Consider the following 25,580-nt stretch of genomic DNA (forward strand, 5'->3'; position numbering starts at 1 on the left):
AAAGCAGGCAGAGAAGCCCTGGGGCACACCTGTATCAGGGATTTGCCTTCTTTCCCTGGCATTTCCTGCGCTAGAACACTGTGTTACTCAAGATTTACTTTGGGTTCTAATTTAGCCTCTTCCGAGGCTTTCTATTGCGTTCAGTTAGCTAGGCCTGGCGTCGATAGCTGTTTGGTGCTGGCTCATTATGCATATCACCAGGGACACAGGGTTTGGATGTCGTATTTCTGGTAATTTTACTAAGTGGACCTCTCTTCTGAAACATTCGAAGCTCTTAAAAATCACTTGTTAAAATAGTCACCCCATACCCCAAATGGTAAATTAAATATTTCAAGACATTGTTTGATTCATTATACCCACACCTCCTTATCCCTCCTTTCCCAACACTGCACAAGATACAGAAATCACTGGTCTTGTCCAAACCCTCCTTTCGGCGCGACGCCGCTTTCCGTGCGTGCATTGCCTAGGGCCCGCTTCGGTTTACTCGGGACAGAGGAGGCACATTGAAGCAGCAGGGCGTCCTGCTTCGCAGGTTGGGGGACTCGGGGACAGGGATCCGTCTGTCCTCGGGGCTCGCAGGGCAAGCTGGAGCGGTGCAGGGTCGTGGCGCTCGCGGCTTCCGCTCTTCCTCTGGGCGCCCTCCAACTTCGTTCCGTCCGGGGCCCGTCGGAGCCTCCAGGCTCGCCTTTCCCGCAGACACCGGGGAGAGCGGGCCTTGCGACTCCGGGGTGAAGTTGACGCTGCTCGGTACCACTGGAGTCCAGCGCCGGGAACGGAGCTGCCTCGCGTCTCTCGCGGGGCCGCAGGCCCGTGGTCCCGTTCGCCGCTCTCACTAACTACTAGCGGCTCCTGGCCCGGGACAAACTTCTTGCTGAGGCGCAGCCGCTCGCCCGGTCAGCCACAAAACCGTAGACGCGTCTGGGGTCATGAGGTGCCCAGGAGGAAAGCCGCCTCGCCGTTTCTCTACGTCCGGGTGACGCCGCTTGGCGGCGGCTACTGCCCCTCGCCGTGCTCCCTCCCTCAGGCGCCGCTGCCGCCCAGCTCCCGGGCGCGAGCCGTAGGGGCTGGGCGCTCACGCCCTCTAGCGGACCGCGGCGGCGCCTGGCGGCCGTGACGTGGGCGCTCCCTTCAGCCGGCCTGCGGGGCACCACCAGTCAGTCGGGGAGCAAGAGCCCCGCGCGGAGCCGGCGCGGGCTCGGCCACTGGCGCGCCGCCTCCCGGGGGCTGGGCTCGGGGCTGCCGGCGGACAGGCAGCGGACAGGACGCGGGGCTCGTGTCCTGAGCTGGGGAAGGAGAGCGGCGGCGGGTGCAGCCGCCGGAACGGAGGGAGGATTTTGGCTCGGCCGACGCGCTCTCCGCTCCCTCTCGCAGCAGAGGCAGACGCCGAGTGGGGTCAGCGGCGGGGGAAGAGGACCCAGGCCCCTCTCCCCAAGCCCCGGGAACCGCTGGAGTTCGGACTTCTGCAACTGTTGGCACTTTGGAGGACTGGTTCTGTTTTCTGGCTGTTTACCCTTTTCTTGTAGCTGCCTTGAACCCAAAGCTCCCGCCCGCCCTCCGCCCTCGCGCGCCGACCCACCATCCCGGGGAGCGGCCCGGCGCGCACTCTGCAACATGAGGAGACTTGGGAGTTGCCTGGCGACTTTGGTCGGACTTTTGCTAACTGCAGAAGGGGAGGCGTTTTCAGGTAAGCGGGGCCACTTTTGCCGTCGCCTGGGGAACGCAAGCGGGAGCGGGAGCTGGAGCCCGGGACGCCGGCAACTCCCCGGGTGGAGAGTCTAAGGCGGGCGGCCGGTCGGGAAAGGGGGCGCGGCGGGGCGGGCACCGCGCCTGCCTGTTTGCCGGCGCTGGTGAAGGGACGGTGGGGAAGGCGGGCACCAAGAACTCGAGCTGACGGAGCGGACGAACCTTGCGCACTAGCCTCGGAGCCAAAGGCCCCCATCTTGGCCCCTGCTCCGCCGCGGCCTGGGCGCTTGCTCGGGGCGGTCGGCCACCAGTCCGAGTCCCGGGCCGGTTCCAAGAGGAACAGCAGAAAACTTTGCCTGAAGTTCGGAGCTGCAGCTGCCCGGCCGCCGAGCGTGGGCGCTGCGCGGTCTTTCGGACCTCGAGCCGCGGTCGGGAGGGATCTCCGGTGCTCAGCGGCGGCCGCAGCGATCGCCCTGACCCGGCAGCAGCTTCAGCGACTGCGACGGTCGCCCAGCACCCTGCCCTTCCTGCCGCCGCCTCTCGCTGATCGTCGCCGGTGACCCAAGCTCATCCCGGCGGTCGCGTGGCAGCTCCGGAAAGCCAAGGCGGGTGTTCCTCGTTGGTGTTAGCGGGAGGACTCGGCAGCCCGGGAGGGAGTAGCCTGGACCCCAGGCCTCGCGCCGCGGTGGTCCTGCGCTCGCAGGACTCCGCTTTCCCACCCTCGATCCCCAGCGGAGAGCCAGTGGCCACTGACAACTTTCTCAGCCTAGCTGCACCGCCCCGAGGGTCCCAGGTGGGCATGAAAGGGACTGGCAATTGTGCGAGTGTGTATATGTGCGTGTGTGCGCGCCCGCGTGCGGGTGGCTGCTTTCGCGCGAGTGGCGTTCCGAGCTCGGAGGAGCCCCCGGTACAGAGGACCTCTGGAGGCGAGTCTGGGGTCAGCCTGAATCTACAGGGGTTACCTCTATATCGCCGGTGGTACCTGGAACAGACATGTGGATAGACAGCAAACGCTTGCACATTGCACACTTTCTCATGTGTGTTAGTTTCATGAAGGTCCAGATACAGTTGTGGTACTGGGGTTCCTGCTTTTCTTTTAATAAAGAACCCGCTATATAGCCTTAGACTTCGGTTGTAAAGTAGGTTTCCATTCTGGAGGAGTGAGTAAGTTGGATTTTTGTTTTTTCAATTTGATGGAGACTTTCACTGGCAGTAAATGCATACTTTAAACATTGAAGATATTTGACCCTTACTTGTGGAGACACACATTTTTACTTCTTGGAGTCCAGGTTCATACAGGCACAAAAGGCTGTCTCCGTGTCCCCTGACCACAGTTGGTGGGGGAGATGAAGTTTGAGCTTCTAGTTAGTCGGCTGATTGGCTCATTGCTGTGAAACCCAAACCATTACTTCAGTAGAGAAATAGCCTTGTCCTAACTTGAATATTTTCTTAACTGTCTGGTAATTGCACTTGCTCTAGAGGGTTTAACAAAATGATACACTTCTCTCTGGTATAAAATTGATGCAGATTTTGGCCTGCGTTCTTTCTTATTAGTGAAATATGGAGTAGACTTGCCAGTTTTACAGCTTGATAACTCATTAGTATTAGAAGGCAAGTGTGAGGACTTTAGAATCATAACTTTCTGCCTGGAGTTTGTTTTAACTTAAGCTGTGTTAAATAGCATTTGGATGGATTTTTAAGTTGTTTGCAAGAGGGTGGAAACAAATATTTATGTAGCTTATTTACACAATTAGTCCCTCATCATTAAAAAGTATTTTAGCCTGGGTAGTACTGACCTGTGTCTTTGTTAAGGTTGATTTAAATGATTGGTCAAACCAAAATAGACCTTTACTAAAATTTAGCCAGATTTTTTCTCAAGAGGAAATATAGCATCCTGTTTGAGTTACCACATCATTAGTTAGTGTATTCGTGGGCAAAGGGGAAATGAAGTACAGTATCTGAGATATTGCTTAGAAACGTTGACAGTTTAAAAATTTGAAGTTGGCCAATTTTGGGTGCGTCAGGATAGGCTCTGTTGCAGTCCACCTTTTTTTTTTTTTTTCCTCTGCATTTAGGTAGTACAGATATAAGGCACTTAATGCTTGGGGAAAATCAGGTTTTTGTATGTTGACAGTTAATTATGATATTATGAGTGACACACATTTTTAAATGATTCTTTTGGAAATTAAGTGGCTACTTTCCACCTAATGTGGGAGTCAATTTTAAAGACAGAGAAGCTAGATTGTAAGCTTCTTGAAGGCAGTTAATTTTTTCCCTCTTAGTTCTCCATAAAACACTTAGCATAGAGCTTTAGACCTAACTGGCATTCATTATTTGTTGAATAAATTACTAATGTGAATTCTGATCATTTGTAACCAGTATGTGAATTGACTCATGCAAAAGGGAGGGAGAGAAGTGATTTTTAGAAATTAGAATTGGCTTGCATTTTACCTTCATTTGATATGAACATTTTCTTCATGGGTCCTCTTTAGGCCATCCCAATGGACTATCATGAGGTTTTATGTAGTCAGTGGAGGTATTTCTGTGTAACTAAGATTTACACACAAGGTACTTTACTATTGCCCTTATGTGGTACCCCTCATTCTCATACCTCTTTTGGAATGGGTTTGGAATTTATATGATTGTTAATTAATCATTTCTGGAAGTGTGCTCCATGTAATTTGGATGCCAGATATCAGAAATAGAGTGCCAAGCTTATTGTAAGAAAAAAAAAGAATCATATTTTTAGTCCATGAGGACTTTTTTTACTATAAACATTCCATTAAAAAATTACTATCCAATTTGATAATATTTCATTTGTTAGGCACAATATTGGAAGCTCACTTTCTGCCTTCCAGGCTTTTAATAATCATTAAAATAATTTTTGTTAAAAGGTGTACGAGTAAGCTGTGAGGAAGAAAGTTAAATTATTTTACTTTTGCTTGAAAATTTTTTCCATAGTGAGAAGCCAAACAGCTGTCAAGTAATTCCTCTTTGACCCAGTTTCTCAAAGGCCAAGGTGTAATATATATTATACAACAATGCGTTTAATTTTACATTTTAATGGGACTGATATGTTAGGTTCTGTTAAGCAAGCTGTTGATCTGCAGAAATAGAAATACAAACAGATTGGGCCCTTTGTTTCACTCACTATAGTATTTGGAATAGATTAAACCTTAACATAACCCTGTGAATTTGGGACTCTTGTTGAGAAATTCATTTTTCAAAAATATTCTTTTAAGGGCAAATGTGGTGAAAGAGTAATTTAGTTATAGTATTGTACCTGTGTTTAATTTCTTAGTTTTGGTTAGATGTAAACATTTGGGGAAGGCAAGTGAAGTGTGTACTTGAAATCTTTGTACTATTTTTTGCTACTTTTCTATAAGTCTAAAATTATTTCAAGATACAAAGATCTAAAGTATTTAAATTTACAAAGAGTGGGGATAGATTTGTTTAGCAGTTTGACTTTTTCAGATAACTAGAGTCATGACATTTTACATTTTTATGGTGCTTTAACTAGATTGATAACTGATATGATGAAAATACTTCAAATTGAAATCAGTGAGCATGAAAGAAATACGCCAAGAAATTACTATAACATTTTTAGTGTTATGTGTATGTAAAGTATTGCTTGAGTGCAATAAGTTGTTCTGATCTGGAAAATTAAAGAATTTAATCTCTCATGTTGTCAAAAGGTTATTTTACAGGTTTTTAGAAGTTACTTACAGATAGTGATGTAGGGATATGTGAATATATGTAACTAGACTAGTGTAATTCTAAATGAACTTAAGTAATTTATATTATGTGTTCAGATACTATAAACCCTATATGAATAAAACATAATCTTTAGTTTTGGAAAAAGTAACTTTTAATATGCAAGTATTTCTGACAGTTCTGTAGAAGTTGATGACTTTATTTAAATTTTTCTTAGTTCTATAATGATTGTAATACATTCTAGGAATCAGTAAGCTGTATATATCCATTTTGGTAGAGGAACTATTTTGGATTAACTATTGTTTTCCCTTTAGTTTTTGTTTTAGATTTTATTAAGTTTTGTAGAGTGACTGTTGTTATCGTAAGACATAGTTTTCTGTTCGAGGGTCAGCCATTTGAATAACTAGTTACATATTTTTCAACACTATGTTTTTCCTAAGGATGGTGTCCATGGTGCTTTTAACTTGAATTCTAAGGTTCTTCTCCTTGAAATCCAACTTTCCCACAAACTTCCTTATAGTTTCATATCTAGTGTATTTATTGTCTTTACAAATCGACATATTAATAAGCTTATTTGGTAAGAGAACATTTAATTATTAAAGATCTTCAAACTCACTAATGAAACATTTTAAGAAGATATAAAATAATAGAGACTTCCTATCATAGGAAGATTTAGCTTCTCAGGTTCCTAAAATACTGCCATGGTTTTCAGTTTAGTCATCAGAAAGCTTGAGTGTACACTGTAGCTCCAAAAAACTAAAGAGAGAAAAATAAGTAAGGCTGGCGTTGGGTGGGGAGTAGGAAAGCCTTAGTCATCAACCTTTGTAGTCTGTAGTTCCCCCATATCCCCCACCACCATTGGTGGGGCAGCTGGCAAGACCAGGGCATAATTAAGGGTGGGACTGTTTGAGAAAAAAAAAAAAAAAAGGTAATGGGCATGAGAAGGAAAGGGCTATATGCTGAGGTGTAAGCAACATAAGTTCTGGAGATCCTTGCAGGGAAGGGTTGTTGTCCTTAATATTCTCTTTGCTGTTTAATGGTGGAACATATGGAAAGTTAAGGGAGGGTAATCAAAAGAATGACAAAATGTGCAGGTAGATCAAGTGGACATCCTATACTTCAGCAGCTTCAGTGACCTTGGGGAAGACCTGGGGGTATTGAGCCAGTGTAGACAGTGAACTGTGTTTAAACCTATGCTTTTCAAAAGTTAGTGTGCCGAGTATCACCTGGAGTGGTTCTTCTCAGCATTGATTTCTATGGTGAGCCATGGTGATTCTGAAGTAGAAGGTCCCTGGAGTGGCCCACTGCATCCCCAGGTGATCCTGGTTTGTGGCTGCATTTTGAGAACATTGGTTTAAAAGAATAGTTCTGAAAGTGTTCTTGGACTAGCAGCATCAGCATCTGGTAACTTGTTAAACATGCAGACTCTGGGGCCACACCCAGGCTTCCTGAATCAGAAACTCTGGGCATGCAGGCAGCAGTCTGTTGGAACAAGCCCTGCAGGGGATTCTGATACTTGCTGAAGAGTGTCAACTACTGTTCTAAAAATGCTGAGATCCTCATCCTGCATTTTCAGCCTCTCTTGACAAGAGCTGAAAGAGGGCTAGAGGTGAAAATATAATTTACATTCATGTACTTATTAGCGTCTTGATTAACACTGCCAAAGTTATAAACAGGCTGATGCGATTGTTAGGTGAAACTACCAGTGTGACATTTCAAATAATAGTCTGGTCTGGGGGAGATATTGGATCCAGCCAGTTGTTAAAAAAGTTTTCTATAATTTTACTTACCACAATATAAAGTTTTAATTAAATTTTGCAGTGATGATTAGCCATTGGAAAATTTTCTGGGTTGATATTGTGTATAGAAGACATTTGTTTGCTTGTTATAATAAGGACAGAGCCCAAGTGCCTATTAAAATAATGCCTTTAATTCAAGTAAATACTTACTGAACACTTACTGTTTGTAAGATCCATTTTTGCTGGGGGAGTATTGGGGTGGCGATGAGCAAAGGTAAGAAAGATATACTTACCATACTTTGAAAAGTCATCCATTCCCTAAAAGTTTAAAAATTCTCTGAAATGCAAAGAAACAAGGACTTCTGTAGTCACTGGGAATTAGTATACATAGACTTTGGAATTGTATTATGGAAATGTGAAACTTTGCCTTTGGAAATGAACTCAACTTTCAAGTAGAAAATGAAAGGTTTTCATTATACATCTCTTTAAAGTACTGACAGTGTCTATATGCTAAAATCAAGCCTTGTTTTCCTGTTATCCACAAAAGACAATTATTGCAACTCTGTCATTTAACACTCCAGGCAAACAAGAATGATTGTGATGTCATTTGACAGATATAGCCTGGAAATGTTGTCACCAGGCTTTGAGAGAGTCAGTTGCAGAATGCTTTTCACAGGCTGTCTAGCTTCCTTCTTACTGCTCCTCCTGTTGTGATCCACAGCTGATCACTAGGTGTAGCTGCATCCCTAACCCCACCTGCCTGAGCCAGAAGGGGCAGGCTTTCTGGACTCAGAGCTGAAGGGAGGCATGCTATTTAATGGATCTTCGTCTGCCTGCATATATGTCTCTGAATCTTTATTGTAAAATTAAGTTCTTTAGTGGGAAGTTGTAGTTCCACCAGTAGTAGTTTAGTTTGTTGTTGTTCAGACACTGGCCCCATGACAGCTTTAGACTCGTCTGTGAAAAAATTCCTCATTTTTTTTTTTGGCTTTAAGATATATTACTGCTATGCTTTGTATAGCAGTGAAATTGTTACAGAAACAGGGGAGTCCAAAAATCCCTGGAGTTTGGGGCTGGGGGGTGGGGAGAAGGAAGCAGCTTTCAAGAATGCCTCCACATGCCTGAGGCTGATGGCTGGTGTCTTTCATTATACAAAATTGCTTGGATGCTTCCAAGGCCTCAGGTAGATGGGAGGGGTCTTGAACCAGGGGACGGCATGGAAAGCACACAGAGCCTACGTGGGGTTCTGTGAATGGTCAGAACTGTTGGCAACGCCCACTGCGTCAGAGGACGACGTGCTCTGGCGCTGTCTCCCTTGCTGGCGGGTGTTCCAGGGGTGCTCTGGAGAAGGAGAGGAGATCCACGCGGTTTACAGAAAGAAGACAGTTTGCAAGAAGGCTGAGAATCCTGGCGGTTTTGTATTGAGAGCTGAAGGACACCAGAGCACAGAAAGGACCTCCCCAATCAGATTGAATGATTGGCAGCTGCTGGTAAAGCTGAACTGTGTTTGGGAAGTAGGGAAACGGTGTTTCTGACCTTCCTAAAACTGGCTAGGTTTGGTAGGAGGGAGGCAAGGATATGTGTAACTGCTAAATAAACAATTTTCTTTTCATTCAACTGAAGTATTAAAGAGTTGTAATTCTGGCGGCGGGCAATCGGACCCCTAACTAAAGAGCCCGTGAGTTTGTTTTCAATTGGAGCAGCCTAGGGGTTCTGTAACAAAATCAGAAGAAACAGAGTGTATCTGCCAGCTAAGTAAAGAGCTCATGCTAACCTTTGGGGCCTTCTCCATCAAGCCTTTTAGTAGTAGACAGAAAAGGCAGTGGAGTGAATGGCCATAAGGAGGGGTGTAACATTCATATGAAGTGGCTTGTGTATTGTGCTTACAGCTGTAAGACATTACTTCTACAACGCTTTTGGTTTGATGTATGTATGTGTGTGTGTATCAGGAAGTCATTAAAATTTGCATGGAAATCTGATTCAGTACGTTTGCCTGCTTACAACTCAGAAGACTGATGATTCATTAAAAACTTTTTATGTGGAACACGAGTTCTGGGCCCTGAGTTGAAAGCAGGGAGAGGATGGAGAATGGAGGGTGTGCTAGAAGAAGGCTTTGGTGCTTACTTTAGAACTGGGGCGAATGCTGGAGGCCGAAGAGCAATGATTACTGAGTGAGTATATAGGAGAGAGTGAATGAGAGTTAGACTTGTCAGAGACTTGTTAAAATGGATAAGATTTTAGAATCTCCCTTGGAGGAAAAGTCCACTGTTCAACAAAATGATTTATTTCAAAATATAGCAGCTTAAGCAGAAAGCAAAGCATTTAGTTTTTATGGGCTGCAAAATGTAAAAGCTTACAGAGCATCAATTTGTTTTCAGATGGGTGAGTATTCATTTTAATCTCTTACTCCTATTCAATATGCAGAAAGCAGATTTATCGCATACTATGAAAAGAATATGTTTTAGTTTGGTTTACTGAGGCTCCATTACTTCCCCCTGCTTCCATAGATAAAATCAGAACAGGTTCGAATATGGGCTTTGACAACTAGTGAAAAGGAACTCACTGGACCACATCTGTTTTATAGTCCAGTTTTGATGGATCCTCTTTTCAGTTCGAATAGTTTGAGATACTTTAAATCATGTCATAATCACATGCTTGAAATTGACTCATTGTTTTCTCTCTAGATACAAAATTATAAAGCAGTCTAAAGCATTCCTTTTAAAGTAAATGCTGATAATGTATAAATCAAATTACTGGACAATGTTTAGCATGTAGTAATCACTTAGTGAATGCATAAATGACTTAGTGAAGTTCCCTTAGGGAAGAAAAAAATATCAAATTATTTAAGTTTATCACTGTTCTTTTCTTTTTATTGAGTTTGACTGTGACTTTTTTAAGCATTTGTAATAACCGTAACAATAGGCTCAGGTAGTGGGTTTTGAGCTTGGTATCCTTAGCAAGTTGCTAAATTTAAGGGAAAAAGTGTTACCTTTTGTTAATTAAATATGTAAAAGTAAGCCTGTAATTTTATATTGTATAATAAAAATTTATAATTCAGTTATTGCCAGAGAGTAGAATTTTGATATTATACTGATCACTAAAAGAATAAATTTATTATGCAGTAGATTTATCATGACTCTTGGGGAGGAATTTGATTTAGTGACTGGTATGTTGAAAGAACCATGGTTCACTAGAAAGAAGGTGCCATGACAGAGAATAATAGATATCTCAGAAGTTTTTATATCTGATAGAGAGTGAAACTAATTATACCTACACAGAGCTCCGACTTCCTCATGTTAACATTGGTTTGTCTGTAGTACAGCAGGCATGGTCTTATTTTTTTTATCATACTGTGTGTTACACTCTCAGGTGATGAAACTTAATAAAAAGAGGCTACTTTCACAACAATCCCAAGAACTGTGGTCTTTACTTCCTTTACTTTTGAAATGTAGACCACTAAACGTAGTATAAATCTTCACAATTGTTACCTACTGGCAGTATGTCATGTGTATGTTATAGGGATTCTTGCTCTATTTTCTCATTTTGTCAGTTTCCATCTCCATCCTGTTTGTGGTTTGTGTGGCTTTTTGGAAAGTCCCTCCCATTCTTTCCAGGGCTGCTCAGTGGGCAGGGAGCCACTGTGGGGAGCTCGTTGACAGTTCTGTGTTACTGACTCTCAGAAGGTTTGGAGTGGGGGGCCTGCCCAGTCACAGAGGGATTTGGGCAAGTGGAGGGTGTTCAGGCCCTGGCATCAGCTGTGGGGTCCCTGAGTGTGGAAAGAAGGCCAGAGTTACCTCCCATCCTTCCTCTCACTTTCCGGGAAGATCAGGTATACTAGATTTTGAATTCTGTTTTACTATTGAATACCATGTGGCCTTGGGCATGTTATTTAAATTTTCTGAGCCTCAGTTTTCTTTTCTGGAAAAATACCTTGTTGGATCATTGTAAAGATCAAACAAAAGAACTGGTGCCATCATGTTAGGAGGCCTCTTGAGGTGACAGGGTTATGTCAGTTCAATAGTGAGAAAAAGAGGTGATCAGCCTGTTCTGCCATCATCCATGTCCATTGTAGGTTTACCATATGAACGTGTTGTTTTTATAACCATATGAAAGGGTTGAATTTTGGCAAGTTCATATGATTTAAACTAAGAGATCCCCTTTTGCCCTGTCTCGTGTGGCTCAGTGGATTGAGCACTGGCCTGTGAACCAAAGGGGCACTGATTCGATTCCCAGTCAGGGCACATGCTTGGGGTGCGGGCCAGGTCCCCAGTTTGGGGCACGTGAGAGGCAACCACACATTGATATTTCTCTCCTCTTTCTCCTTTTCCTCTCTCTCAAAAGTAAATAAATAAATAAATAAATAAATAAAATATTAAAAAAATAAAAAAGATCCCCTTTCATGGTCCAAGGCTTTGATAACTATACCTGGAGTCTGTATAGGTGATATATATGTAGATGCAATTATGTACACATATCTGCCATTAATATATGGCTGATATTATGTTTTAAGAGAAAAAGAACCCTTAAAATAACAAAATGATCACTTCAGAATTGACATCATGAAAAGCCAAAACTACTCAGTGCCATTTTGGAAAGCAGTGTGAGAAACGCTCACAATAAAAACTGGAACACAGGACTTGAGCAGTAAAGTGAGGCTGTTTATTCACGAGTCTGCAGAGCTGGGTGCACCCTCAGCCAGGAGAATGTGCGCTCCAAGTAGACAAAGATGGCTGGTGTTATAGTCTTAGCTTCCCCACCCTAAATCTTCCCCGCCCTGAAATTGCCCTGAAAGTGATTAGCTTCCTGCCCTGAACGTAATTAGCTTCCCCACCCTAACACAATTAACTCCCCCCCACCCCTCTCCTTCTTCCCTTCTCCATTACTGGTTACTCCAGCGTTACAATCTAACTCAGGCCCTGGCTGGTTTAGCTCAGTGGATTGAGCGTCGTCCTGCGAGCTAAGTGTCGCTGGTTCGATCTTCCAGTCAGGGCACATCAGAGAAGGAAAACTCTGACTCCAAAAAACTTCCGCTGCCTTGCGGCATACCTCTTCAGGGGAAAGGCTAAGGGAGTAAACCCTGACAGAAAATCCGGAGCCGGAGTCCCTAAGGCGGTTTGACGTTGTAGTCAACACCGGCAACTCCTGCGGCGCACCTGAAGCCAAGCTGTATTGACTCCGTCTTTCCCTTGGACCCTTCAGCTGCGAAGAGAGGGGGGGTCTGCTGCATGGGCAACAGCAGACCCTCCATATCACCCTGCCCAGGCTCTGTAGCTTCAGCGTCATCGCAAGATGTCGATTCAACACGGGAGGAGACAGATACGATGTCACTCCCGAGTCGGTCTGCACAGCCATTCTCGGCGGTGCAGATAGACTCTTAAGAAGCTACACCATCGTCTCTCGAGACGGACGGCTGCCGACGACAACGACAATCTAACTCGATTATTTAAACTCCCCTATTGTGATTTGTGAATATGCTAATGCTGTCAACTCTCTTCTCAGAGATCCTCTAATTACATTTGCCCTTGAGATCCTTTAATTACATTTGCCCTTTGTTACTAATGACTTTCTACTGGTTTGGGAGTCACTATGTCCTTGTTTCTTAAAGGAGTATGGGGACCAGCATTGGAGTCACCTGAGGCTCTTGTTAAAAATGCATATTCCTGGCCCCATAGACCTACTGGGTCAAAAATCTCTGGAGTCGGGTCACAGAAACTGGTAAAGAAATACCTCAGATTAGTTTAATGCTCATTAAAATTGAAAGACTACTGAAATTAGCAATGACTCAGATACTCTGCCTTTGGAGAGTTTATTACATCTTCTCTGACTGTTGTTAAGAAAGCATCTGAGGATCATTACATGAAGTTTTACATACCAAACTATAATTTAGTGGGGACTATTTCTTTTATGAAGCAGAGGCTTTCTGGTGTCAGAAGAGAAAAATGAATTGTGAAAGAAGGCATTTTATAAGAACTTCTCTTCTGCATACCCATCTTGAACTTGGTAGCCTCTAGTAAATGTGACATCAGTCTGGAATTTTTAGGATATTAAAGTAAAAGAACATTTTTGAATAATTATAACAGATGACTTTAGATCTCTTTTAAACTCTTACCTGAGGATATACTTGTTGATTTAAAGAGAGGGGAAGGGAGGGAGAGGAAGATGGAGAGAAACATGGAGGTGAGAGAGAGACATCAATTATTTGCCTCTTGTATCCACCCCAACCAGGGACTGAACCCAAAACCTAGGTATGTACCATGACCTGGGATTGAACCCGTGATCTTTTGGTTTATGAATGATACTCCAAGCACCAGCCAGTGCTAGACCTTTGAATTTATAGATATGAGCTGTATTTTGAGATGTCTTATTCAAAGAAGATTATGAGACTAGATGGTATTAGGAAGATTATTTTCCAGTACATATTCCTTTATCTCATGTTCACTGAAATATATGGACACTGTAGGATTATTGGCCTTAGGGGCCCTGTAAGCGTGGGCCAGAAACATGGCATTTTGATTTTAGTAATGCTTCAAATACTCACAAACCTAAAAATGGGCATACCAGTCTGTTAAAGCACTTGAAATTTCCACTAGCTCATTATTTTGACCAAGGAAGAAAGGTGCTTGTTGAAATGTCATGTCTGGGAGAGGTGGCTTATTAAGTCATCTTAAATATGACATCCTCAAGTAGCTGTCACCTCAATAAGTTGACATCCTTAGATGTCAGATTTCTTTCATGAAATGAAGACAGTTGATTCAAGGATCTATGAGGTCTCTCCAATCACTTAAAAGGCATGAGGCTTGTCATCTACTGTATCTTAGCTCAAATTAGTTTGTCAGATAGCATGGTGTAAGAGAATGAGACCTGGATCAATGGATCATTTTTGATAGATGAGGATAGGAGAAATGTCTAGAACATTGGGTCTGATCTGAGAGCATGCCTGATATAGCATGAAGTTGCTTGTTATAAGATAGTGGGTGTTGAAGGGATGTCTGAGGGATTTTAGATGCTTCCCACATTTGCCTTTGGCTGCCTCTGCACAAAGGAAGATAGCACAAATGAAGCTCACTCTTTTCCTCTGTACTTGAGGATGTGGTTGCCATTCACTGGCTCTGCAGCAACTACACCGTGTTTTTCTACTTTAATATTTGCAATATAGATAAAAAGCCTTATTTCAGGAGCTTAGAATTGATAGTTGTAAGTGAAAATCATATTTTTGAGCACTAATTATGTGCTGGGTACTATGCTGAGAGGATATGATATTCTTTTTTTAAAAATATGCTTTATTGATTATGCTGTTACAGTTGTCCCAATTTCTTTCCCCTTTGTTCCCCTCCACCCAGTGACCCTCCTCCCTCCAGTTGTCCCCCTGCCTTAGTCCATGCCTATTGGTTGTGCATATAGTTCTTCTCAACATCTTCCTGTCTATTCCATTCCCTCCTACTATGCTTCTTAATTCCTGTACCATCTCCCTTCCTTTCCCCCTTCTTCCTACCAGCTAACCTCCCCCCAATATGTTTCCCGTACCTATAATTCTTTTCCTACTCTCGTTGCCTACTTAGTTTGCCTTTGTTTTGGTTCTCTAGCTTCTGTTGTTGGTTGTTGTGATACACTTATCATTTTAATGTTCATAGTTTTGATCCTCTTTTTCCTAAACAAGTCCCTTTAACATTTCATATCACAGTGGTTTGGATCTGATGAACTCCTTCAGTTTTACTTTGTCCTGGAAGCACTTTCTCTGCCCTTCTATTCTGAATGACAGCTTTGCTGGATAGAGTAATCGTGGTTGTAGGTTTTTGCTTTTCATTACTTTGAATATTCCTTGCCAGTACTTTCTTGCCTGCAGTTTCTTTTGAGAAGTCAGCTGATAGTCTTATTGGGACTCCTCTGTACATAATTCTCTTCTTCTCTCTTGCTGCTTTTAAGATTCTCTCTTTATCCTTAATTTTTGACATTTTGATTATAATGTGGTTCTCCCTGGGTCCAGTTTTTTTGGAACTCTCTGTGCTTCCTGGACCTGTAAGTCTTATTTCCTTCCCCAAGTTCGGGAAGTTCTGCTTCATTATCTTTTCACATAATTTTTCCATTTCTAGTTATTCTTCACCTTCTGGCAGCCCGATGATTCGGATGTTGGCTCGCTTTTAGCTGTCCCAGAGATTTCTGAGCCTCTCCTCATTTTCCTCACTTTTCGTTTCCTCTTTCTGCACTGGTTGACTGTGTTCCTTCCCTATGTTCCAATTTGTTGATTTGATCCCTGGTTTTCTTTCCTTCACCACTAGTTTCGTATGTGTTTTTGTTCATTTCAGCAGGACTAGCCTTCATTCCTTCCTTGTCTTGTTTAAGATCTGCTGTTAGGACTCTAAGCATTCTTATAACCAAAGCTCTGAACTGTGCCTCAGAAGGATTCCTATCTGCTGCTTCATTAGATTAGATATTTGCTCTCTGGTCAGCTGCCTCACCGGGATCTCTATCATGATCTGTGCCAGCCTGACTGTTTTGTGTTTACCTTTGCTTCCTGGGCGGGGCTGTCATACCTCCTACGCTATAGGGGGCGGAGCCCCATGCACTCATCACAACTGGGCGACCCTTCTCACCATGCTGTGGCGTTTTCTGTGGGGGTGAGGGTCCAAGATGGATTCCTGCCGTTCACTCTCTGCTGAGAGACCGGGAGCCTTCTCCTCCATCCCCACCCCCTCCAGGCCTCAAAATCCAAGGCAATGGGGGTCTTCCTTCCCTGGTGTTGGAATTGCAAGCTGACGGGTTTGGTCTGCAGCTGGGGGTGCTCCCCAGGCTCTTCTCGCCTCCTCTTAAATACAGGTGTCTGTGCTTACTGCCGTCCTGCCACTGTTGCTGCTGCTGCCACTGCCAGCACAGCTTGACCTCTCCACCTGGCTTCGCCCCTCCTACCTGTCCAGATGAGCACCACTTGTTTATAACTTCATACGTTGGACTTCCGTGTAACTTTATTTTCTGGAACTTCTGGTTATTTTTGGTTTTGCGGTAGTTGTATTCCTTCTTAGTATTGGAGGGGGACAGAGCATGTCAGTCTAGGTCTCCGTCTTGGCTGGAAGTCTGAAGATATGATATTCTTAAACTTATTGCTTCCCAGAAGCTAACAAAAGCTTGACTGAGAGAATCGAAGGACACTTTGGGAGGTAAAGCTGTCTCCCTTTCTAACAAAACCAGGTCCTCTGAGCATGCGGTGTGTACACCACGTTATATATCTACCTTCCCCATACACGCAGATGCAGAATTACCTTTAACTGGTCTGTGCTTTCATTTGATGTCATCCCCCTGTGTTGAGGTGTGTCCTATGCAAAAGCATTTGAAATGGAGTGTTGTGTTTGGTGGAATGAGGATGTGGTGTGTTGTATTATGTAATACTGAATCATTATAATGACCTTCTGGGAAGATATCCTTCTGGGTGTTAGTTCTAGAAAAAGGTGTGATTTTCTTGGGCAGTTAGTTTCTTCTTGTGGACAATGTGAATTGTATAACCCATCAAATTTTCCTCTTGATTTTAGTTTTTAGAAAGCCAGATTCAAATGTGTGTTCTGAATAGAACAGAAAAACTCAGTTAAAGCCAGCCTATATCAAACAGGGAAAGTGTTGGCTCTTATATATAACAGAAAAGACTGTGGGTGGGCATGACTGGCCCGGGGGCTCAATTCAGTTTTCAGGGTTCTGATTCTTCCTCTCTAAGCATGTTTCCCTCCCTCTGATGTTTCTAAGTGGTTATAGGCTGACGACTCTAGCTCTAAGCCTAGTGAAAAGATTCTCTCCTGTAACAGTATAAATCACTTCTGCTGTTGGGCTTACTTGAGTCAGTTCACATCGTCTGCTTTCGCTTTAACCTCACCTTCTGCTTGGCCCAGTCACTGGACCAGGGGTGAGGTCAGCACACCTAACCATGTGGAATAAGAGTGGGGAAGTAGAGATTTCTCCACAGAAAAATGGGTCCTATTACCAGTTGAAGAGAGTGAATGCTGGCTGGGCAAAATGCACAGGACGCCCTGAGCCATAATCTGTGCAATAGAACCTCATTTGTGGTTCCTTTTTCTGGCTTGATTCTGAGTCTCCTTTTCACTTTCCTCACCTCATTCTAACTTACCTTGCTGTATTTTATATATTATTATAAATTTATTAAATTGTTCTAGAACCGGATGGTGGCAGCAGAAAATAAACGAGTTTCCAGTCTTACCATCCGAGTCAGTGTTCTAAATGTAACTTTTGTGAGTATGCGTTTCTTTTACTTTTGAGTGACACCGTGGAACATATTCACAGGAGTGGGAAGAGAGTATAGAGGTTATAGCCTAGTCCAGTCATTCTCAACTGATTTTTTAAAGCCTCCAAATCTTTTGGTTAAGCAAAATTTTACATAGGTAAAAAAGCCTAAGAACCTTTCGGTTAAACAAAATTTTTGTGGGCAGATTTAAAAACTGACTCTCCAAATTGGGAAACAATGTATAAATGGCTAGCTATTACTATGAAGTTAGCCCTGGCTGGTTTGGCTCAGTGGATTGAGCGTCAGCCTGCGAGCTAAGTGTCGCTGGTTCGATCTTCCAGTCAGGGCACATCAGAGAAGGAAAACTCTGACTCCAAAAAACCTCCGCTGCCTTGCGGCATACCTCTTCAGGGGAAAGGCTAAGGGAGTAAACCCCGACAGAAAATCCGGAGCCGGAGTCCCTAAGGCGGTTTGACGTAGTCAACACCGGCAACTCCTGCGGCGCACCTGAAGCCAAGCTGTATTGACTCCGTCTTTCCCTTGGACCCTTCAGCTGCGAAGAGAGGGGGGGTCTGCTGCATGGGCAACAGCAGACCCTCCATATCACCCTGCCCAGGCTCTGTAGCTTCAGCTTCACTGGAGAGGACACTCCAGCGTCATCGCAAGATGTCGATTCAACACGGGAGGAGACAGATACCGTGTCACTCCCGAGTCGGACTGCACAACCATTCTCGGTGGTGCAGATAGACTCTTAAGAAGCTACACCATCGTCTCTCGAGACGGACGACTGCCGACGACTATGAAGCAAACCTCACAAAACTTGGAGGCTTTAAACAACAACCACTTACTATTTTACATGTCCCATGGGTGCACTTGATATACTTTGTTTATGTCTCTGTGCAGCTGAACTTGGCTGGGCCCTTTTGGTATCTTGGGGTTAGCTGGCTATAGATTGGTCTAGGTTGGCCTCACCTGGAACACCTTGGCTCTCCTCCCCTCCATGTGGTCCTTCATATTCAGCAGACAGAGCTTCCAGAGAGAGGGCAGAGTGTGCCAAGATTTCTTGGCTTATGCATGGGAAGGGCATATTGTCAGGTCCACCTTATTCTTCTGGTCAAAGCCAGTCACAAGGCTAGCCTACAATTAGGGTGGGGAAATAGACCTCACTCCTGCTGTGTGGGGCTGCAGGGCCACATTGTAAAGGATATAGGAGAGGTGGGGATTTGGAACTCATACAGGGGTCTGCCAGGACCCAGTGCCTGTGCTCTGAGATGCCTTTGCTTTGCAGAACACACTTGAAAAGTCACTGGCAGCATGGGGAAAATAAAAAGGAATTTAGGATTGAACTAACTGCATTCCACCCTTCCACTTTCTGTCATCTGAGAGGGAAGTTGTTTAACTTCAGTGAACTCAGTTCCTAATCTGTATGTAGTCATTCAGTGGCATTCTGATCCATGGGTTTTCTTCAGAGGTCACATAACTAACTAACTAACTAAGTAAACTTTGTTTACAAACTCATGAGTCTCTAGGTGTATTCTAAAGGTGATTACAGCCTGATTGAACTTGAGGTTTTCTCCTAGCTGTGTCATTTGTCAGCTGTGAAAGTTACATTGCCTCTCTGAGGCCAGTTTCCTCATCTGTGAAAGGGGATGATGTTTATGTCCTTGGCTATCCAATGGAAAACACAGTGACTTGTCTGCGATAGCTGCTGTCATTGTTAGGGCCCTTTGACCATGGAATAACCTTGAACCATTGCCTTGTGTGTTTTATGTCTTTATACTCCAGAGGGTGTGTGGTTCCCCAGCCCCATGTTTTCTTTCATTTGTGTCTGATTGATAAACTTACCTCTATTTCCTCTGGTTTCTGAGGAGCAAGGGAAGAGGAAATATGAATATTACATGCTACCTAGGTGTTGGGTCCTTTACTTATTATTTACTACCAAAGCAGTTTTATAATGTGAAAAATGATGGCACTGGCATTTTATGGTTTATGGAACTGAGGCCCCAACACATTTTTGGATATCATAAACATATGGGTACAGTTCTTTATGAACCCAACAGTGTTCTGTTCCTCCAGTACCTCTTGGGACCAAAGCCTGTGTTCTTGTCCCTGTTGTTGGGCCCAAAGCACAGGTCATATTTTTCAAATGTGCTTCAGTATTTGGTACAATTTCTCATTTTGACATTAAAGACATTGTAAATTTGGTGAATCCCAGCAGTTGTCGTTGTCGGCAGCCGTCCGTCTCGAGAGACGATGGTGTAGCTTCTTAAGAGTCTATCTGCACCGCCGAGAATGGCTGTGCAGTCCGACTCGGGAGTGACACGGTATCTGTCTCCTCCCGTGTTGAATCGACATCTTGCGATGTCGCTGGAGTGTCCTCTCCAGTGAAGCTGAAGCTACAGAGCCTGGGCAGGGTGATATGGAGGGTCTGCTGTTGCCCATGCAGCAGACACCCCCTCTCTTCGCAGCTGAAGGGTCCAAGGGAAAGACGGAGTCGATACAGCTTGGCTTCAGGTGCGCCGCAGGAGTTGCCGGTGTTGACTACAACGTCAAACCGCCTTAGGGACTCCGGCTCCGGATTTTCTGTCGGGGTTTACTCCCTTAGCCTTTCCCCTGAAGAGGTATGCCGCAAGGCAGCGGAGGTTTTTTGGAGTCAGAGTTTTCCTTCTCTGATCCCAGCAGTACAATGTAACTATTGCTATTTCACAGCCCTCTGAAATAGTAAATTTAAAGGAAAAGTACTTGGCTTCTAAGTATATTGAATGAAATTAATTGATTAGAGACATTATCCATATTTTCCACAAGCAGAAGAGGGCCAAATGGTGTCTTCTGTGTCCCTTCAAATCCTCTAGATAGAATTGTTTTCGTAATTTCTTGTGTTCAGCATCTGGATATCTGATTGAGGTGAAAAGTGTAAAATCCTTTGTAAATCCCTTATCTGTGTGCCTTAGTGATCTCCGGGGCAAAATGTCACTAAGGTAAGAGATAATTTATTTTAAGACTCACTTCAGGTAGGTGGAAGTAGGCCTTTGGAGATTGATGTTAATCACCTTCTTTATAACAAATTGCTCTTCTTTTGAGGTTGGACAAAGACAAAGAAAGCATGTAGATCCATATTTGGAGGACTTAAAACAATCCAATGAGTTGGGTCTAATTGTAATAACAATGGAAAAGAACTATTGGTATATAATAGTATACAGTACGTAGGTTATATACTTTGCTTACTTAAATCACATTCTCTGCAATGTTATTGGGGAGACTCATGCCAAAATAAACTTTGCATTAATATAAGTAGAATAAGTGAATATTAAGAGAATATTAGCATCTTTCAGAGTGATTGTTAAAATATGGATTTAGATTCGATGGCCAAAATAATTTATGAAATGATGATCAGTTAACAGATACAAATTTATATATAAGAATTTATCTTGGAAAGATTACTGAGCAGCTGGAGATGAGATGAGGTGTCTTGCTCATTGGTAAGGATGGGGATGACCTTTAGGTTCTAATGTTTGGTTCTGTTCCCATCCGGCATGTCATTTGGGTCAGGTCTTCTAATTGTGACTCAAGTCCCTGAAGAATAAAATGGATGATATAATACTTCGAGTACCTAAAAGGATTATGAATATCAGATTAAATAATTTTAAAAATTGCTTTCTTAGCTATGAAGTCCTCACTACATGTGAGCTGTGTTGCTATCTCACTCCCTCTCTTGGTGTTGTTTCCCAGAGTTTCGGTTTGAGCAAGACATTCTGTGGAGCTAATCTGTGCTCCTCCTCTGTCACTGCTGTGCAACTCCTAGGCCTGTTTTTCTCTATCACTTTATAAACGGGAATTAAGTTGGCATTTTTTTTCTCTTGGGATGTTTTCTGAATGCATACTGTGTTTTTTGTTTGTTTTTGTTTTCCCTATTTTGGGTCACCCTTCATACCGGAGGATTATTCTTTCATTCCTCAGTTCCACAGACTGAAATTGAACATGGGTATGAGGGATCCTCAGTGATTAGAAGAATGGTCAAGTGTTGTTTGCAAGGCATACTGTTTTCCAAACAAATAATTATGTAGGACTGGAGTGAAATGAGGCAGCACGGAGTCCTCCTGCTTTAGGAAGTGGCTGCACCTGCTGTGGGAGAGCACTCCTGGATGAGCTCTTGGTTGAGGCTGTGGGGGGCAGGCTGGGCTGGCTATTCAGGACATGAGGGGGTCCCAAGATGGGGATTTGTTTCTTCATGAGAGTTAACGGAAAATCTCGAGGAGCACGCAGGTAAGCTGAGGGCTGGCCTGGCAAGAGAGCTTGTAGCTGAGTCTGCAGGAATGAAGGTCCTGAGGCAGTGCTCTCTAGGGGTCAGCTCATAGCAGCAGGGTGTGGGGTTGCAGCCACTGGAAATTTAGTTGGTGTCCATGAGGCATGTGTGAAGGATCCAAGTGTGATTCAGAGGGAAGGGAGAGAAGAGACCTCAAATGATATTTTCTTTTAATGCTCCCTACTCCCAAATAGAGTGCCTTCTAAGCAAGCTAGTTTTTGAAGGCAGTGTCATGCACTTAGAGCAGATGCAGAAGGGAAGGGAAAAGGCCTGGGAAATTGAAGAGAGGAATGAACTTTTAATAGTTCTTTTTCTTTTAATTGGAAGATCATGTTAGTGACTCGGCCTCTTTCCCTTCTGTGTCCTTGCAGTAGCTTGATTTTGCTGCTGTACTTAAGGATGACTGTGCTGGAGGAGAATTTGGCCAGAATCTGGAAATGTGTGGGGGATTAGGGAAGGTTCAGGAATTAACATCTTGGTTTTTATTCCCATCCTTGTTATCGTGGTTCTAAACTTTCTCTTTTTCATTTCATCCTTTCCATTCCTGCATTTTAATCTTGAGCAGTAAGTGGGTTTTAAAAGAAAGTAGTGAACCAAACAGGTATCTGTATCCCACTGGACCATCACCATTCCTCTCCCAATAGAATTATCAGTGGACAGGCTACTTGGCGTCCTGTTTCTCCTTTGAAGTGTGTGGTCGGGACAGTGAGTGGTGGTCCAAATGGAGAGTCATGCTAAGTGAAGTGTAGCCACTACCATGTTTGTGTAAGGCACTGGCTGGTGTTTTATCTGCCTTATTTCTAATTGGCACAGACTACTTAACGGGTGTAAGTGTTATAACCAAAGGACAACTAATGTGTTTTGGATACTCAAAATGTCTGGGCATTATCCTAAGTGCTTTTTTATGTACATTACCTTACTTAATACTGAAAAACAACTAAAAATTATCCCCATTTTATAGGCTTGGAAATAAGCTCACAGGCAAAACGCCGTGACCAAGTTCAAGTAACTTTAAGGGAAAGCTGAAATTTGAACTTGACCAGTCTGAATCTGAAACCATTAACACATGTGTTCCTGCTGGTTCTTTGTTTGTATGAGTCACAGTTAGACTCACTCTGCACACACCATGAACTTAACCTGCTTCTGTTTCAAGTCTCTGGATCTTTGTGTATGTATCCTTTTGACTAGTTAGGTGGGAGTCCAGGGAGGGTTGTGCAGATGGTTGTAAAGGGCATTGGCTCCTGAGTAATACGATGGAGAAATGGAGAACGCTGACTCTCAGGACACTTACCAGGGTAGTCTTTTTACTTTGGAGGATGATTTTCAAAACAGAGTCAACAGATGTTTACTCATTCTGGAGATTATATTGTAACATAACCAGCCAAACTCTTAGGACAAGGAACAAAACAAGGGACAGATCTTGCTCCAGTGAAATAGTCTCCCTGAGCAAGGAGCTGATTCTGGTAGGTTCCAGGGTCTTGGAGGCATTGACCGTGGTTAGTCGTGTTTTATGCTTGTGTATTCAGTTAAAGGATTTTTAAAAACTGGACACTTCCTTGTATATTGACAAGTTTACATCTGAAATTGTAATATATATTTATATAATTGAGAAGGAGGAACTGTATGCCCTATGGTAAATGTTGACATTTTAAAATAAAACTTTTAAAAAATATTATTTATTTACGTATTTTTAGAGAGGGGGGAAGGGAGGGAGAAAGAGGAAGAGAGAAGCATCAATGTGAGAGAGAAGCATAGATTAGTTGCCTCCTGCACGACCACAACCAGGACCTGGCCCACAGCTCAGGCTTGTGCCCTGACCAGGAACCAAGCTGATGGCCTTTTGGCTGCAGGATGGCCCAACCCACTGAGTCACACCAGCCAGGGCTAAAATAAAACTTTTGTTAATACAATTATTTTAAAGACATCCCTCAGAAACAATTCAGATATGAAAGGAATTTGATACCCTTCATTGTCCATTTAAAATAACATGAAAATGCTTTTATTCAGTTGAGAGAAATTTTATCTCCTTAATTTTTCTTTTAACTGGTATGTACATTTTATTTTCCTATAGAATGTTATCCTATTACAAATAGGATAAATATTATCCTATTTAAACTTGAAAGTTTTTTATTGATTACATATCAAACTCCTGTGCAGAAAATATGTATAAAATTGAAATTTTAATTCTGTCTTTAACTTTATGGGACTATGAAGCTCTTAAGTGCTAAATTTTATCTAATTTTATTATCTCTAGAATTATTAGTATATGATTGAATCTTTTAAAAATTTATTGGGAAAGTAGTTCAGAAATTAACTGGGCTTTAAAAAATTAGTTTATGTATTTGGATAGAAATTACTGCTAAACAGGTAAAATACTAAATCTTTTTCATTTTCATAAATATGTGATGAGAAACTTGTTCATAAAAAGATAGACAGGAGTAGGGTATTTTTGTTATAGCAATGTGACTTTGAATTGTTTCCAAGTTACATGCCTAGATTTACATCAAGACCTAGTATCAGACAGTCTTTTTAATGTCTGCAAGCTGACAGTTTGATTAGTTTCATTTTCAAAATCGTTCAAAGCAAATATTGGAAACCAACTAGTCTCTAAAGATTTGTTGTCCAGACATGAACTTTCTCATTTGTTTGGAAATAAGCGAAGTAGACCAAGTAAACCAAGCTTCATCAATCACTGTTAATTGCAACCATTATTTTTTAACTTAAAGATACTTGTTTATCCTAGAAATATCCAGAAATGGCTGAGAAAACAAAAATAATATTAATTTTAATATACTTTAGCCAATGCATGCCATATATATATTTACACACACACATAAACACACACACTCACACTCACACTGTTTTTGTCAAACCTTAGAGAAGATTTTAGCAAATCAGTGAATGAAAAATATTTATCATATGATCTGGTTAGTACAGCAGTTCTTATCAAAGCTGTCAGTCAAACCAGTTATACTTTCTATCAGAAAAGGTCTAACTTAGTTTTAAATTTCAAATAAGTTTTAATTTGCATTTTCAGGAAAGTTTTTTAACAAGTAAAAAATATTAAAAGCAGTTTAGACAAGTTTAAAATGATGCAGATTTACTATAATTAATTATATTTCATAATAAGTTATAAAACCATGGCATATTTATTCTGTTTTTCATTAATTTATAGGAATATAATATAATGGGCACCTAAATTATGAGGAATTATAAAGTGAGGATTACAATTAAGAAGCATGATGTTTTTCTGGTGTATGTATGTGACTGTGTGTACTGAACTCTGGTGTTTGACTTCTGGGAATAATTTAAAAATCATAGACATACTTTCAGAACTAACTACATATCAATTTCTGAAGATATCAGAATTCAACTTTTCCTATATAATAAGAGAGCTGTATATGCTACTCAAAATAAATTGACACAGCAGCAAAGTGGCGTAACGTATTTTTGTTAAGAGGTAGAATATAGTAAAGATTTTATGAGGATTGGCTTCATTGGAAAAAAATTACATCATAAATAAGTGTTTCATAAGTGGATTTTAAGTATCTTACTGTAAAATGGACACTTAATCAAAACTAAATCTTATATATTTTATTTGTGAAATTTTCCTGTGAAAAATTTAGAAAGCATTGCAATTATATTTAAAAGAATCAGTATCAGGAACATTTACACATTTAGTTATTTGAAGGTCCTTTTCTTTTTAGCTAGTGTCATGTTTGAGTATGAGTATGTATGCTAAAAATAACCAATACATTTGGATGCATTTAAAAGTAATTTTTTTACATTTAATATTTATCAATGTCATTTAAAAATTTTCACCAATTCTTCCTTTGTGAAATGCATTCTTTATGGTCAAGGGAAGATGTATGGTCATTAAATTATATAATATGTCTTTTTACAGTATTCCACAGGGCGA

The 25,580-nt window shown here is 42.3% G+C and overlaps 1 protein-coding gene across 6 annotated transcripts in view; it reads left to right on the forward strand.

The window, feature by feature from the left end:
- The first annotated feature begins 1,132 nt into the window (after positions 1–1,132).
- PTPRM (protein tyrosine phosphatase receptor type M) overlaps positions 1,133–25,580 on the forward strand; it is an 883,942-nt gene continuing 859,494 nt past the window's right edge. For 5 of the 6 annotated variants that reach the window (XM_090285792.1, XM_090285794.1, XM_090285793.1 and 2 more), the window contains exon 1: positions 1,133–1,684. In XM_090285792.1, the coding sequence (XP_090141918.1) occupies positions 1,612–1,684 (73 nt within the window). In that variant the 5' untranslated portion in view covers positions 1,133–1,611. The remainder of the gene's footprint in view (positions 1,685–25,580) is intronic. The other variant, XM_090285797.1, reaches the window with a different exon arrangement.

The sequence above is a fragment of the Furipterus horrens genome, unplaced genomic scaffold, assembly GCF_987537825.1.
Source record: "Furipterus horrens unplaced genomic scaffold, mFurHor1.1.pri manual_scaffold_8, whole genome shotgun sequence".
Lineage (NCBI taxonomy): Eukaryota > Metazoa > Chordata > Mammalia > Chiroptera > Furipteridae > Furipterus > Furipterus horrens.